The 18,162-nt window shown below is 32.8% G+C and overlaps 2 protein-coding genes across 3 annotated transcripts; one reads left to right on the forward strand and one right to left on the reverse strand.

Moving 5' to 3' along the window:
- Window positions 1–51: 51 nt before the first annotated feature.
- LOC123691577 (brain tumor protein) lies at window positions 52–13,577 on the reverse strand. Of its 2 annotated transcripts, none has more exons than XM_045636026.1 (9): window positions 13,336–13,577; window positions 10,985–11,157; window positions 10,486–10,630; window positions 9,008–10,403; window positions 8,619–8,899; window positions 8,343–8,531; window positions 8,033–8,201; window positions 6,676–6,908; window positions 52–6,519 (listed from the first exon to the last, which is right to left on the reverse strand). In XM_045636026.1, exons 2-9 carry the CDS (start codon window positions 11,095–11,097, stop codon window positions 6,415–6,417), a joined length of 2,631 nt encoding a protein of 876 aa, XP_045491982.1. In that variant the 5' UTR covers window positions 11,098–11,157; window positions 13,336–13,577; the 3' UTR covers window positions 52–6,414. The 2 variants fall into 2 exon arrangements, with proteins under 2 accessions (XP_045491982.1, XP_045491980.1); XM_045636024.1 differs by having other exon boundaries at window positions 6,676–6,914.
- A 2,939-nt stretch (window positions 13,578–16,516) lies between these two features.
- On the forward strand, window positions 16,517–17,659 carry LOC123691578 (signal recognition particle 9 kDa protein). Its single transcript, XM_045636027.1, has 2 exons — window positions 16,517–16,761; window positions 17,544–17,659. The coding sequence occupies exons 1-2, from the start codon at window positions 16,621–16,623 to the stop codon at window positions 17,637–17,639; spliced, it is 237 nt and encodes a 78-aa protein (XP_045491983.1). The 5' UTR covers window positions 16,517–16,620; the 3' UTR covers window positions 17,640–17,659.
- Window positions 17,660–18,162: the final 503 nt, after the last annotated feature.

Here is an 18,162-nt window from a genome sequence, read left to right on the forward strand (position 1 = left end):
GCCTATGTTAGCATAATAGGAATAGGTAATTTGAAAATAAAACCCTCATCGTAGTGGCATGGAAAATCTTTATTGAAGTAAATATATTTATAAAGTCAGTACAATTTAAGTTCAATAGTTTCCAAAAATATTAAAGTGCAGGTTGCTGATCACCTGGCAATGTTAAATATGATTATTTCTTAATTAAAATACAAGCTAATATTGAGAAAACTGTAATATGTGAATAATAACATGTATATACCTAAATAAAATCATGACAAAAATATATTTTAGGCAGGCTCTGAATTACACTGCTCTGTGCTGTTGTTATCCTGGCCACAGTTCACGAATAATAAACTTAATAATTAATAAAAACCGCAAGAGTCACGTGAAAATTTGCACTCGCTATAAAAAGAAACGAGTTCAACAACACCAAATTCTCAAGTAACATCGGCGGAGAGACACCTTGCGAAAGCAAGACGCGCACGCAGCGAGCGACATCCCAGTGTCAACGCAGTACGTCCTATTCGATTGCTCTAATATTTAAATCGATCAATTCCTGCCAGTGTTACGACTTGAACCCGACAACTACTTGCACGTCTTGCTTTTACAACAAAATAATTTACAAACTACGCAATGTATATTCATGTATACAATATTACTAAGTGTATGAATGTATAATAATGTAAATACTATTTAATGAAAAACAAAATAATATCATGGAATATTCAAAGAGCCAAAATATTTGAGATTATCTCTACCTCAATACCATTAACTTCTAAGATCTAGGCACAATGCTGCAGAAAATTCTGTATGTAATATAACAATATTTTTCGTTGACTGTGGGGCAAAACCTTCTAATTTGTTCAGTCAACACCACCGCACAAGGTACGCTGAAGACATTATTTAAACTGCCATTATTCGTAACATGTTAGTCGCTCTATGTAAAAGATATGTGCTTTTAGCAGTCTGTGAATAAAATGTGAAATTAATCGATTATTAAAATATAGAAAAACACAAGTTAGTAGAGGAGCAGTTAGAATAATGATTTCAGAGCCTGATATCCGTGTGCCGATGCTGCTGGGCCCCGCAACTTGCTCCGCGCAAGTTGCCACGAAGGCAAACAACTACATCTAACAATAGAATTTTAACGTTATAGTTTTCAAATCTTTACGGAGGGTATTGTCGGTTAGATATATGCTTTTCGTGTTAATACCGGTCCACTTCGATACATACATTCCACGTGGACTAACACCTAAGTTTAAAATACTTTTAAACAGAATAAAATTATTGAGCAATATATTCTTATGAGAATATAGTAGACATTTGCTCGGTTGCACCAACTCTACGGAAATATTATGTAATCCTAATATCAAATGCCAATGCACACTCCACAAATGTCATTTATAAATAAGATTAAATTAATAAGCATTAAAAAGAAATCTTTGGATCAAAAATAAAATATGCATTTGGAACATGCACCATTCATACAAACAAATTACTAAAATTTCAGTGTTATAAACATAAAAATGACAAGAAACTTAAAATTGTAACTTATAATATACTTATAACTAATTGAAAAAAAAAACAAAGCCATTATACCGTAAAATTAAGAACAATACAGATGATAATTCTAGTAAAATGAGAACATTCTCACATTACGAAATATGAAGCAAAATGTTTGGTGTTATTAGTGAAGTACTATTGTCTATTACATAGTTGTTAGAATCAAAAGCAGAGCGTTTTTGCTTTTAACAAAAATCGTAATGTGAGAAACAGATTCGTTATGATATGTTTTATTTTACTGAACAATTTTCAAGAATATCTAAATGGCCGCTTATGTGAAAAATTATGCTTATAGTTAAACAATCAAATTCAAAAATAAGTCACTACAATACGTAAATACCAAGAATTGTATATTAAAATATTTGTACTTTTACTGACTAAAGGAAAAAACATTGGCAACTGCTAATAATCCTACAATTGTAAAAAAAATAACTTGTATAATGTAGATTGAAAATGGTCATCTCAAATTCGTTCACTCTATGTGGAATGCAATTAGAATTCTTTAACAATATTAAAAGGTATAATAATATATTAAATTTTTATAATCAGCTCAACAATGTATATAATCTATAATAATTTAAAAGCCTAGATCCAAACTGTGATATTTATTGCACAAGCACTCTGTGGCTTATAATTCCAAAGGGAATAGAGCTCACAACCTTATTTATATTGGTTTTTGAACAGTGGAGAGACCAAACTAATATGGCGGTGGTAAGGTGGGTGAACATTGAACAAGTCTAAATGCGCGAACAATTAACGTTAATCTACTATTTCTAATGACACAATAAAATCGTTTCTATGACAATTGAAATCGTTAACAATATGGCCCCGTCGGGGATGTATGCGGCAAACATATACGATCACTGTACCCGATAGTCAAGCAGGTGATCAGCTGTCTGTGTCCTAACCTGAACGCACGTCTTGTAACTAAGCTGGCCGAACCCTACTCACGGTCTATTAGCACGGTCCTAAAGTGATTTCGGTAACAAGTCACGTCCCACACTCCACCGAAAACTCGAGCTGTGCTTGGTGCCACAAAATAGGCAATACGCCCACCTCCAATAGGGAGGGTAACATGAGAGCTCACCTTGTGCGCTGCGAACCCTACCAATACCACATTGTGTAGCAGTAACCTTGTACAGCTGCGCGACGCGGACGCGCGGCAACACGTTCTGTATATAAGCGGCCGGTTCCGCCGTCGCAAAGCATACAACCTCAATGCCATACAACGTCTTTACTACATCTACTGAATTTATTGCTGGATACATAAGGGAATATAGATTCAAGAGAAATATATTTACCAAAAATTGCTTTAAGTGTATATAGGTAACTTTTAAGATTTCCAAGAAAGGCTACTGTAATGTACTCTAATGATACAATTATTATCGTGTAACGTCAATGGACAATAGATACCATTTGACCTGCCATTACCCCATGACTTAGTGCTTACTCGTTACAGCAAGAATGTACAGCCAAAGAGATGCAGCGAATATCCGCTACCCTGCCTCGCTAATTTACTTCTAAACGACACCCCCACTGACAAACATCTCAAACCGTTCTTTGTATACATCAATAATTGAAAAGTACTAATCCCTACAAAAAACCTCTACTTCGACACCTACATAAGATACATGGCAAGAACAAAAGGAAACATTGACAACAAGTTTACATCAAATTAAAATTAAGATAATTATAAAAATGATAATACTTCCGAACATACGGCCCAATAAACATAGAAGCCGATGCGATTATAATTGGAAAAAGGACAATATTTAACTTCAAATTTATAAATATTGAAATTCACACATAAAATAGTATAATTTGTAAAATTATCCAAAACTTATCACACCACTTTTTAATAATTTTATGCAACCCTAAGCAATATTATTATTATTAGCGTCAAACGCTCCCTTTGGGGCTCCCTATTTTGTTGTATTTTCTGTTAATTATATGTCACTAACACACAATAATTTTGATCAATGGACAACAAATAAAAATATTGAACATTATAATAATATTAAAACCCTGAATATTAATAAAACAAAAAAAATTGGCAACAATTAGTAACTAATTTTTACAAATATTTATACAATAAAATAATTACTATGTGCATGCACAAATATCGTAAGAAAATAATTTGGCAGTAAAAATTCGTAACTCTAAAGGCCTAACGCACTGGCCATAAATACTATTCAAAGATAGGCCCGGGACTTCTAATTAAAAAATACAATAAAATGAAAAAAATAAGAGTATTAATCACACATTTTAATCCGCAGGGTTTGCAGACCCATTTATTTACTTAATTAAAATAATAAAGAAAATAAAATTCCCTAATACTATCGGGACAAAAAATCCTGAAACAAATAACTTAAAAACAATAAGAAAAATAAACCCAAAAGTTACTCACTAATAAATAAAGGATTCAAGACTCAACGTCAAAATTCAACTTATCACTGGATCTGACCGACAAAGCTCGCAATTCCCAACAACCCAGAGGTCGCAGCCAATTTGTATGCGCAGCAGTTTTTCAATATTTTTCGACTGTTGGTACATTATTTCTCTCTATTATTGCTTATATCACATTAAATGTTTCTAATGTATTGAATTTTCTTAAACTGCTCCAATACACAACAAATAAACAAATATTACTAATTAAGTACATACATTAGATTACAATATACTATTATAGAAGTGAATTGCTACGATAATAACGTGTATATTGAATGATAATATGGCTCAGCAATATTCCTTCATCGGCGAAAGTTTGGTTAATGCAAATATAATAATGATGTATACAGTTTCATTTTCAATCACCTTATATTAAGGAATTCAGGAACTTAAACATTTGAAGCCTATTCAAATACCATGAGGTTCTTTGTCTTTGCAATTCTAATTTTATATTAGGGGAGCTAGAGAGCATTGTATAAAATAATATATAAACAAAATATCACACTCAATTATAGGTGGTCTGTATAAGTACTCATAAATTTTGAAGAATGAAAAAATACTGATCATGAAATAATGGAATCTCCGCATATCTCCATAAATTGTAATGTTCCATAAAATATTTTGCGCACATGCAATTTTGCGAGAAATAAATTTGTAAATACAAAAAATTTAATACTTATGCATCAAACTGTTTGGAAGACTAGTGATGACGAATTGCGTTGAGAAAACCGTTATTTCACTAATCAATATTTTACCAAATATACCGTAATATTTAAGTAGTTTCACTGGTGACATTAAAATTGTTTAATTCAGTTAAGTTACATAGACAATCACCTACTGTCTAGTTTAATGAACAATTATTTTCAAAAATTTTAAACGTGGATCGCTATAAAAATATATACTTTGGCGAACAGTAATTTTGAAGATATTTTGTAGAAATAAAATTGGTTTATGATGGCACATTCATGAATATATGTAAACGTGTCTCCGAACTTCGATATCATTAGCCTAGTATTTGTTCAACATTAATCGATATTATAGTAGGTATTACAAGCAGCCTTCAAACCTGCTAATCAAGTTTGTGACATATTATTTGAAAAAGTTACTAACGCCTATGTAAAAGGGAATAACAAATGTCGAATATTCATATAAGTTACACATGAAGATGCCACATAAACGTTTTTCTTCCTAATTGTATACCACTCGTTATATAATGTATACATATATATATTATTTCAAGTTTAATATTTACAGTGGTTTTTCATTTACACTTTTAACTTCCAAACGTTAAATATTAACCAAATTTTATATTATGTTTGCTTAATAGCCTAAACCATGAAAAATCTTGAATATAGGCTCTCAAAACAAGAGTACATGGAAAAACATTTTGTATAGACACAAGAATTTCTGTAAAAGGTAAATATATTTTAACGGACAATATATAATATTGTATAAGCGATTAACCTAAACTAGATGGCACGTTATTTTAGTGTCGCCTCCTTTGGTCAAAAGACTAAAAATATTTTTAACAATAAACTCAATTGTGCGTTAAACACATGACAATACTTTAATAATTATTGCTCGAAATAGTAAATACGGCAATAAAAATACTTGTTGTCAGTGAAATAGTCTACAATGAATGCAAGTAAGTTTCGATAACATTACAAGTTTCGTCTGAATGAGGCGACACCCCCACGCAGACCCCTAATTGACATGTAATTATTAACTTCACTCGAACTAGGAACCATACCAGCTGCTAATTTAGAAATAAAATTATAATAAATCCAGTCAGCCGCTAGAAATGTTTGAAAGGTATTAACGAAACTCATACTCGGTGGGATTTTGAATAATATAGCAAAACAATTTATATTTATGAAAATTCAATTTTGATAATTAATAAAATTCGTTGCATCTTTCGAGAATAATTATCACTGTCGAACACTAACGCACTACACAAACTTCACCAAGTATGAATTCCCTCATTATCGAAGCGTTTTATAAATATCGACTGGATGTGTAAATAAAAATGATATTAGCCTAAACTTTGGATTTTCTGTTACTATAACTAAATGCAACGATAAAAAAGATATTAACCAAAAAAATACGCAATGTTTCAGTACTTTGGGATTAATAATAAAATTATCCAATAGCAGTGACACCAATTCAATTAACAATTCTAAATTCCACAAAATAAGGTGACAGTAACCGAGATTAATAGGATAGCCAGGATCACTGTGGTATACACTGCGAATGGACATAATGAGACTAACGTGAATTCAACATAATAAAAAACAACAAATAAGTAGTCAAATACTGTTAAGCAAAAATGTTAAGCTTGTAAAATCAGCAATTAAAATATAAAATAAAGGGAATAAATGTGAGATCTTGTAGTATGCAGACTTACAGCCATCGAGTAGTTCCTCAGACAATATAAAGGGTGTTGAGGACTAGAACATGATGATTATTCTTAGCCAGAGTGACGATATAACCTTCAGATGTTATCTTTAAACCGCAGCAGCGAGATACCTGCGAGACACATTCATATTCCAAGTTAAACACATTGATTTAATTACATCTATTCATATCAAATGTATGTGATAGACAAATGATTTAGATAATTTAAAAGTATATATACAGCCTACCCGGTGAAAAGAACCCAGTAAATAATTTTTAGGCACACACCTTGACATAAGGGCATTCGAACTCGGACACGAGCACGCCGTCGCGTGAGAACACGGCCACGTGGAACTTGTTCCCGTGCGAGTCGCCGATGAGCACGTCGCCCGCGTCCGACACGTCGATGCCGTTCGGGAAGTTGGTCACGTTCTCGCAGCCGATGCGCCGCAGGAACCGGCCCTCGTCGTCGAACACGACCACGCAGTGGCCCTTGAAATCGCACACGTAGAACTCCTTGCCTGAAACAGTTGTGGGGAAACGAGTTCCAATAAAATATTGAAGTCAATCAAATTTATACATGGTGACGAAATTGTGAATATCTTGAAAACTACTGCTCTTATTTCCATCTACTAAAGCTAAGAATTTTCATGAGAAACAGGAGGTTGCAATGAAAACTGCAATTATTTACAAAAAATAAGTGATGACTAAAAATAATAATAATAGATATGTATTATGTACATTAACCATTCTTTATAAATGGCAAAATAAAGCAGGAACAAATAAATTAGCAGCAATATAATAAATAATTACTGCATTTTTGGCATCTTTAGAGGAACTGTAACTTTATAACTAATAACTCATCTTTATGTTTTGAATACCTGAACTCTAAAGAATCCAATATTACATCTGTATAAACTATAGTCGAGCCAATTTAATAGGCAACATTTGACGTCTATCAATTTTATCTTCATAGGGTGGTAACCTGCTTAAAAACATCGATTAAAATGAATTAATCGATACGGACTTGAAACATTTGTCTATCGAACTTGAAACACATGTCAATAATTTATGATAATTTTTATTCCCAAGTAATCAATGCATTCGATTCTAGATGTCAGATTTCGATTTTTAGAGTAACGTCTCTGGTATTTAAAAAGAAAAAAGGTTTATTGACACAAAATTGTAGCGACGTCAGTTCTTTAAATCAGAAATTGTTTATTATGTTTAGAATGGTTTATCAGTAAAATTAAATTCTAAAATTACTTGTATCGGTCATTATTATTATAAACTAGTGGTCCGCCCCGGCTTCGCCCGTGGTACCTATTTAGTATCCTATATCCTTCTCCTGGCTCTAAACTACCTCCCTGCCAGTTTTCAGCTAAATTGGTTCAGCCGTTCTTGAGTTATAAGTGGAGTAACTAACACGACTTTCTTTTATATATATAGATATGTAATCATAATTGAAAAAAGTTAAGCAAATGTGCAGTTCTAACAAAACGAAATATCATGTTATTCTATGTCGTCGTTACTAGGTTACGTTGTTGAATTTTGTTGAACTGTCAAATGTTGCCTATTAAAATGGCTCTACTATAATGTTTAAACAATAGCATCACATTACATAACCATTATCTTCAATACTCACCACTGATAGCAATATCGGATGGTTCCCTCATACACTCACTGCAATCAAACCAGCTCATAAGGTCTCCTTCTTCCGATAGGATAAACACGGTCGGTGTGACACTGTCCACGGCGACTATAAGGCCCTCGGCTGTCACAGCCAGACCGGCCACTATATCAATGAAGCGAACCTACAACATTTATTACATTTATAACTTGTACAGCTTGATTTAAATAATAAAATCAAAATTATTTATGTAAATCAAAATAATTTATAAAGTGGCAATTAAAATGTTTATTTTTAAACAGGAATATGTTTAAAAAAATCATACAGCAATTTTTTTCAAGAAGTGTCCATTTTTGGTGAAGATTTGCATTCGGGATCGTTCATTGCCACGGTCGCAGACAACGAACTTTCCTGTGGCGCGGACAACGGCTACTTTGCGAGGATACCACAGCTGACCCTCCTCTTTGCCGGGAACTCCGAAGTTGAACTTATGATTTCCAGACTTATCAAACACCTGAAAATATAACACATTTCAGTAAAATTTTCATGCCAAATGCCGGAAATCGCAGAATTGTAAAAAAAGATCGGTTACAAAACCTACCGTGATGCGGTGGTTATTTGTATCAGCCACAATGATATCTTCGTCGTTTCCGAGGCAGAATCCATGAGGGGAGTTAAACTGCCCCTTTCCTCCGCCAAGCTGGCCAAATTTAAATCGAATATGCATAGGTGTTGCTTTGGTAGCGCGCACGAGTGGTGCTGGCGGAGCAACTAAAGCTGCTTCTTCAGCGGCTGTTAACAGCGGCCTACCGGGAGATACACCACGAGGCCCAACAGAGCTAATACTGCTGACTGCACCAACTCCTCCATAGCCATTCACTTCTGAAATATTTAAAAAATGTTAGGCTCATTTTTTTTATAAAAGAGATCTTTACAGCATAGATGTGTATTGAAGATTAATAGATTTTCCGAAAGTAAAATAATGCTAACCTGTATTCAGTCCAAGTTTAGCAAGTGCTTGCAAATTATTGTATGCTTGAGGCGAATTCAAATCCCCGGCAAGCAACTCCGCCAGAGTAAACGATGGAGCTGGAGACGCATGGGTGGGCGGTGGAACGTCTTTTTCGGCAATGCTTGCTAATTGTTGCAAGTTATATTCAACCATTGATGGCAAAGCAGGAACGCCTCCAACGCCTGTGACGGCTCCAACACCAGGTACATTATTAACATTGACCACTCCAGGCAGGACGCCGGTATTCGCAACTGGCCCCACACCAGGCACGGAGCCAACGCCAGGAACACCCATTGTTGGAACGCCACCCACTCCAGGTACTCCTACCATTCCAACTCCGGAAACTCCTGTTACACGACGAACGTTACCCAGTGGAAAATCGTCAAAGACTGGAGCATTAGTTACAGACACAGCAGGCGAGTGCGCATTCGACGCCACGGATACAATAGCGGACGATTCACTGAGACGTTTTCTCTCCTCAGCTTTGGTTGCTTCAGTGCGAAAAGTTCCAAATGTTTCATCAGTCACGGCATCGAATTTTTCCATCTTTGTGACAAATTCTAAAGAGTAATCAACATCAAATTCCGGAGCACCTTCCAAAAGACGTGAAAATTGGGATGCGACGGTTTTCTTAAGCATCACTATCTCTGTTCCATCACCACGTCGTAGCAGTCGCGCCGCGAACTTACAAGCACAATCAATGCGCTGCACTGTTTTGTCAACGCGGTCGAACAAATCCATAACTTTCAGTTCTCGCTCCTTGTGTAAACGCTCCAGTTCTTCGAGAGCTTTTTCGCGTCGTCTTTCTAATGCTGCTTTGTAAGCATGAAATGCTTCATTAATCACATTCTCTGCCTCATCACGTTGGCGTTGTAAGTCTCCCAAAGCATCATCGAGTCTGGCTGAAGCACTTCCAGCAGTAACGGCACGCGCATTTCCTTCGACGATAAAGTTACGTAATTCAGCACGAAGATTGGGTTCGGCATCCACTATACGTTCACAACGATGTTCACCCACCTTATGGTCGACAGTGAGGCATTCAGTACAAGCGCCAACTTCACATTCGCAACAATAAAACTTGAGGCTTTCTCCTACGTGGCGACTACAGAATATCGGCTTATGCACGGCCGACTTTTCCTTAGATGATCTTAGTGCATCGAAAGGTACTACGCGATGATTTTCAAAACACCTCATGAACTCGTGAGCTGAATTGCAATTGGAGCACAAGAAATGAGAGCAATCTGTGCATCGAGCTACAGCAGGTTCCTTACTTTTGCAGCAAGTACAAACCACGGACTGATCCATAGACGAAACATCCAGGATATTAGTGATTACATAATCAGATGGTAGGGATGCAGCTCCTCCAGCAGGTATCTAGTAAAAAAAAAAAACAATATACATAAAAAAATTCATGAATAAGATATGTTTTATATTTATATTAGTAAATAATAAATACCTTTGTTTCTTGCTTGCACAGAGGGCATTCAACTGCTAAATCATACTTAAGAGAATCCCCAGCTTCATTAACCATCAATTTGTCTATGCATGCTTCACAGAATACATGAAGACATGCTAATACTCGAGGACTGCACAACTTATTGCTACAAAATTATTAAAATTATATTATAACACTAACATAACAATAACATTTATTGATTAATGCATAAACACTCATTGCCCCTAATAATGAAATAACTTATGGGTGATGTTGTCTTACCAATAGATGGTAAGAATAAAATTCATTAAAACAAAGCATAAGGGTAGCTGAAATGAACTTAATCTAAATTTTATTAAATGACTCAGATACATTTTGTATTAAATTCTAATACACTTCAATAAAAGGATTAAAGAACAGATACTTATAACTTCAGGTACCTCATACATAGTATAATAAATAATTAAGTCTACTTATAAATAGAATAAAAATCATATTAAGGAATGTATCTTTTACTCACTCGCAAATTTTGCAATTTTGTTCTTGCTTGCCACTATCAGTAGATTCTAAAGAACCTTCATCCCCCAAGCTAACAAGACCATCCCCGTATAGATCCCCATTAATCTCCTCCATTTTAACTTACAAATAACCCTTGTATATAATGTATATTTTTTCACTTCAAACAACAAGTATCTGCAACAAAGATGCATGAATATTAAAAAACATAGTTAACATAGAAAAAAAAGCAGACTAATTGTATTAGACATCCCATTAGAGTTTAAAAAATAGTAGGATCACTTAGTGGTTAAAAAACTTAACTCACTTTGATTTCACCTAAATTTTCATTCAACCTAATACATATCTTATACAAAGGTAAGAGAGGATAATTGTTTATTCACATTGTTTTGTTTTTGTTTTGTTCAATAGTACTGAGGGAAATAGCATAAGTATGTAAGACATATTATGTATACTTACCTACATTATTTTAATTGAAAAATCAATTTTCAAGAGTTTATATTGAAAAATAATATTGTTTTCCAAATCCACACTAATAATTATAAATGTGAAAGTAACTCATATTTTGTATGAAGACTGATTATTGATTTCTTATTATTATTACAACTTGATATTGTAACTTGGATTTTATAATTTAAATGACAAAATGTCTTTTTGGTTTTAATATAGTATATATGTCTTTTAATTTAGGAGGAAAATAATTATGCAGCACCTAATTATCAAGACCATCGAAGGGTGAACCGGGATCTTCTTGAAGGTCGGGCACTGCAGCAGGCTCTTGTTGACAGACTGTGGAGAAATGCTGTCTGTCTGTCTCAATCACGCCTAAACTACTGAACCAATTTGCATGAAATTTGGTTTGGAGATATTTTGATACCCGAGAAAGGATATAGGCTACCTTTTATTGCGAAATATGTACCTCGGGCGAAGCCGGGGCGGACCGCTAGTCAGAGATATAAACCTACTACTTGCCAAACAATATTCTGTGTTATTTTCACAATTTCAGAACTTTTTATTTTACCTCACATTCCCATTTCCTCCTCACGTTTCCTCACAAATAATTTGGTAAAAAGAAAAAATTAATATAGATATAATAAACACTCTATTTATTCTTATTAGAATTAAATCAGATTATAAATAATAACTGGGCTTTATGAACTAAAAAAAAACAAACAGCTATTGAATTTTGTTACAATCACAAATACCCAACATTTATTGTACTTGAACAATACCTAATGTTATTGTTTAAATGCTAAACATAATCTATTGATCAGAAACTAAATGCTGCAGTGAATTACAACAACAAAAAAATCTTGCAGACTTATCAGCATCAGAATTTTTGGTGACTTTAGATGTTAGATTATATGTCTTGGATGATTTCAAAGCATTAAAAGTTGTTTATTGTAACATCTTTATTATTTTAAATAAGCTCAAATCTTAAAGTTGATCAAGATCCTTGTTTCAAGGCTAGATTATATAATAGTAACTTAAAAGCTATCAATAAAGCTTAAATCTCTTCTAGTTTAATAACAGTAACTATATATGAATAGGACTAGTTTAAATAGTTAAATTATTAGTGGAAATTGAATACCTTTAGCTTTAGTCTAAACTGAAATGATTGATGTACCTACAGGCAAGAAATCTGTTAATTCATATTATGTAGTATTAATACTCATAAATCAGTAAGTTAGGTATTTGTTTCAACATAAATTGATTAGCTGAACAACACCTTTTTAGATGGTCAAATTATAAAACCTAGTTTAAATTAATATGAATATTTTATTCCTTGTATAAATAGGTATTATATAATAAGTAGTTTAATATAATAAAAAAAGCTTAAATGAAACCTACAAAAATATATAAACTACTATACAAACTTAAGAACCATGATTCTCAAGTCAAGAGAATATCAATGCACACAATGTAAATCATGTTTTAACTAGTATAAAAAATGATTTATATTAATTGAAATATACTTAAACACATCATTAGGAATTATTTTTAAATTATAGATAAGAAAATATATTAGCGATACTAAAAGGGATCTTCCCTTCAAGCTAATATGTACCTATAGGTACATGTATGTTGGAAATGTAAAAATACATTTCTAGGCAAAAATTTTCATAGAAAAGTATTTATTACAAAACCAAACAGTAGTCGATAACTAATGAAGCACATAAAAAAGATTGGGAACCTATATTACTGGTTTAAATTTAAACTAGGGACATCTACTAAAAACGCAATGCAGCATGCATACTGCAGACAATGGCGAAAGTAAAATATTTGAAAATATAGTTATTAAAATAAATGGATATGACGAATATAAAGCTTAAATTATATTAAATAATTACTAACCTTCAACAGTTAATATTTTGCTTTAAAATAGACGATCAACGCAGAATGTTCTACCACGCCGTAACTATGAAAATATTCATCACTATGTAAATAAATAAAAAATGAGCATCAAGCTTCAACAGACTTTAATTAAAATAGTATGTATCTTCGATGAATTAAAACTAAAGTTTTGTCACGTTCTCATTTTAAAAAGACCAATGAATACATTACTGCATAGTATTGATTTTATTCGTTCACTTCGTAGTTCGTTGCGTTAAAAGTGCTCTAGTCCAGGGTTACCACTTAGAAATTTTCATTTTTCATATTTCATAGACTAGCATTACTTTTTAAAATTAATTATATTAATTATTGCACCGATATAAATGATTGTATTGTGGGGCAGATGAAGTGAAACATGAAATAACATTAACTACCTTAAAATATCAATTATCAATTTTATGCCTTGATTATGCCATATCAAATAAATCTGTTCTGTATATTATGTATAGGTTATGTCTTTCTATGAATAAAAAAAGAGTGTGTGTACTTATGTACACGCGTTAGAAGTTATACTTCTTTGGCCTATAGAGTATGGAAAAAAAATACTAGAATATACAACTTGAACATAGTTATCAATTTTCATACCACCTAGAACTAGCTTCATGCTGTTAAATTTAGGTGTCGGTGTGCGCGCGCATCGTAAAAATTCACTCTCATCATTTTCTCCATCGCGCCAAAAGAAGTATAACTTCAATTAAATTTAGTCTTAAAACACTAAAATCAACCCCCAATATCTTAATCTGACGCGCTCGAGTATTTCAGATTATCGATTTTTTTTAACTAATCTGTCCTGAAATTTCCCCTATTCGCCTCCCTATCTATATGCCTTCGTGTGTGTTAAAATATTGCACAAATAATACAAATAACACGGAATACGCGCACGCAAAGGAATAACTTTTCATCGGTAAGTACCTAACTGGATAATAATTTTTAAAACTTAGTAAGAGCAAAATATGCGCCCCGCGCCGCCGAGCTTGGCGCACAGATTTTGTTCGTGGTGTCTTCTCCATAAGTAGTATTATTATCTCAGTGGTTGAAGGCAAGAAGGTGGCAAATATTAAATTCTCTGTGCCAAACTCAGAGCAATAAACCTATTGCTCTAAGGTGCCACCTCAGAGCAATAAACCTATAGAGTACTTGTATCGAGCGTATACAATTTACATATATTTGTTTCTCTCTATCTAAAGAAAACGTCGTATGAAAGAATGAGACAGCTATAGACAACAAGCTACGTTTCAACATAGTCATGGCACCATTTTTACTATAGGTACGTATTTAGATAGATAGAAGGTGATAGTGATGGGATGTGCTTCAATCGATAAAATCGTGAATGTATTTTGCATTTACGGTTTCGTGAAATAATATTTAAAAAAAAACAAAACTAATAATTACTTTCAGTTGAATACATTATTTGTTTAATCCTCAACTAAAAAACTCTTTCACTGCGGAACCGATTACAATGAAATTTTGTACATACACACATAGGATAGGTTTTATCCCGGAAGTCCCACGTGAACGGGAACTGTGCAGGATTTACTTTAAAAACGCGGGTGGAAAGCTAGAATATTATAAAATAAATTTTAAAACTTAAAATGTAACTAATTTAAAATAAAGATGGAAATGATGATAAAGTTCAAGGAGTGAGGAGAAAGACACAGTCAGCATGAAGGAATCATGCAGCATTTTAATTTTAACAAGTTAATAAAAGGACAGTCTTATTGAAAACATTTTCCTAACATCCTACTAATAAAGCGAAAGTTTGTGAGGATGGATGTTTGTTACTCTTTCACGCGAATACTACTAAACCGATTACAATGAAATTTGGAAAAATTACTTTTGATCCCGTAAATCCAGCAAGAATGGGAACTATGCTGGTTTTTCTTTGAAAACGCATGTATATTAAGTATGTATTTCAATAGTAGTTTCTCATCTATGAGAACTGTCATTTAATCAACCGTTTAATTTTCACATAGTTACACATTTAAAGTAACTTAGGTGTAAAAAATTTCAAAATAAAAATTCACTTTCTTTAATCAAATGTATTTATTATCTACATGAACAAAAAAAACGTAAGCGTAAGATTGCACAATTCTTCTAGAGTATCCATCTTGATAACACGCAGGCTCGAAATGCATGTCTCATGTTTTATACCCATTTTTTATTTAGCTCTGGAAATTAAAAACAAAATAAATTTATTAATAATCTAAAAGAGAAATTAATAAACAACAAACTAAAACTAAAACACATAAGTCAAATAAAACAATCACGTGGTATTTTTTATTTTCCTGCGGTAAAAAATTTACATCTATTATTTGCAACAACAACTACATATAAATCTGATATAAGAAACAAAATAAATAAATCAACGTTAATATGAAATAGATTTATTGTCATAAATCGATAATATACGCTAGATGAGTTACAACACTACGGTGGTAAACAAAATGCCAAACGTGATATTATTGTGACATTTTTTAAAAATTATTTCATTACTTTGTATTCCACAACCCCATAAAGTGGGTAAATGTTACAGTTACAACATAAAATTACAAAAAGCGCTTGATAAAACCTTCAAATAGGTTTAAAACATAAATATTTATCAATTTGCTGAAAATCACTTACCGATGGAAAGATATTTTTACATTGTTTTTATCCAAAACTCCCATTGGACTAGTGATAGCCGGTAGCTAAACATACAATAGTTATTTTAGCACACTGACAAATAAAAAGAAACACTGTACACTTTATATTTTCTAAATATTTCGTTAAAAACACTTGACGCACTGAGCCCACCAGCTGGTTGGAAAACAAACGGACTGCCGGCGCACTACGTTTGAAGACAGTGCAGATACTCTATCGCTATCTCAATCTGGCTTATGCTGTTATTGACTAAGAGTAAATAGATTAGAAAATATGTATTTTGTTCTGTCTCAATATAAGAACTCTATAGGTTTATTGCTCTGAGGGTGCCACAGTGGTGCCACACTAACCTACCAAGCACAAGCACACTACCAACCATCTGCCAACTATTGAAATGCCAAGTGTCAAGACAGTGTCAACTGTCAACACGTTTTGAGGTATAGTGATGAAATGTCATCAAAGTTCAGATTTCAGAATTATTGTGAAGTGATGAGATATTTATTATTTAAAACCATACGGCATACAATTATAACCATTCATATAAGAAGATCGTATTGTGAAATAAAAGAATAAGAATTCAATACAGGTGTGCTATAGATTTGGAAAATGACGTTTATACCTAGCTGGGAAGAATTTGAAAAATCTGCGGAAATGTTATATTTACGCGATCCAAAAAACACACGTTACAGTATCAAATACTCACATTCAAAGGGAGTATTTCTTGTAAAAATAACTGATAACAAAAAGGTAATTTCTTTTTCTATAAATTTGGAACATAATATATCATACTTAAAAGTTCTAAGCAAATATTTATCCAAAAATTATATCAAAAATCTGTGAATGTTAGAAAAGTAAATAATTTTAATAGGAACAGCAATTATCATAAAAAAGGTTCGATAAGTGTATTAAGGATATAAAAGTTAATAGGAGTTTAATTGATTAATTTAAAGAATAATCCAACTACATTGTAAAGTTGCTTTCTACAGAGAAGTTCATATTATGTATGCTTAAATCTAAATACGCAACGGATTTTGATGCGGTTTTGACGTGACAATGTCTTAAATTAGGTTGCGGCTGGGAGTCACTTATGAAAAAGTGTAACGCTCGGTAACGTTACGATGAGTCACCAAAAGAGGCACGCGGGCATGGTTAGCCCGCCTAAGAGCGAGAGAGACAGACATAAAAAGTCGTTGTCACGTAAAACTTTCGCCCGTATACCGACTTTACAGGCAACCAATTTTTAATAGATACTGTGATTCAACAGGAAGGTTTTAGTATATAATTGATTAGGTTTTAGACAAAGCGAGTGAATCCGCCTGCATAAGCTAGTTATATATATAGTTAATTCTAATGCTGAGCAATGTAATATCGCAACAATTTAATTCTTACATGTAAATTGTAATATTACCTTATTTTTAAAATGTTAATGCATATGTGATTTTAACATTATAAAGTTCTATATAAATTATTATTTAATAATTAATAACTGTAATATTATGTCTTACATAATATCTTTTCCTCATTTTCAGTGTCTTCAATATAAAACTGAAGTTCAACAAGATGTAAGAAAAATAGACAACTTTATATCAAATTTAATTAGACATATGGCCTCTAATGAAGTATAAGCAATAAAAAAATTAAGTAAGAAGTATGTTTTATTTTAGTGTGCTCAAGAGTTTCCTACGGATACTCTTTGATACAGAGAAATGGTTCTCCTCGCCTTTATTGTAACTCTAAGAAAGTTAAGAAGGTTTAGAAATGGAACATTTGTTTTATACATAGGAAAAATGAGTGTGCTCAAATAGCATTCTGATAAGGCCTTCCAACTTACTTAAACTCCATAGAAAAAGACAAGAAATTGTTCAAAGGTTCCAGTACCATAATGTCATTTGTATCTACTGAGTCTATACAGAGTGTCACAGATTTATTGTATAGAATATTATCTATACTAATGAGTCTAATGACATAAAGGTGAAAAGTGTGCTTGTTTCTTTGAACAAGTAATCTCTGATTACTTCTCTAGAAATGAACTGAGATTATGTACTTCTCTAAAAATTACGAAACAACAAGTAATCTCAGTCTTGCTATGCTAAGTTCTTGTTCTTACAGTTGTATAGCTATTGTAACATAATCAGCGTGTAATGTAAT

Source organism: Colias croceus, chromosome 5 (assembly GCF_905220415.1).
Source record: "Colias croceus chromosome 5, ilColCroc2.1".
NCBI classification, from domain to species: Eukaryota; Metazoa; Arthropoda; class Insecta; order Lepidoptera; family Pieridae; genus Colias; species Colias croceus.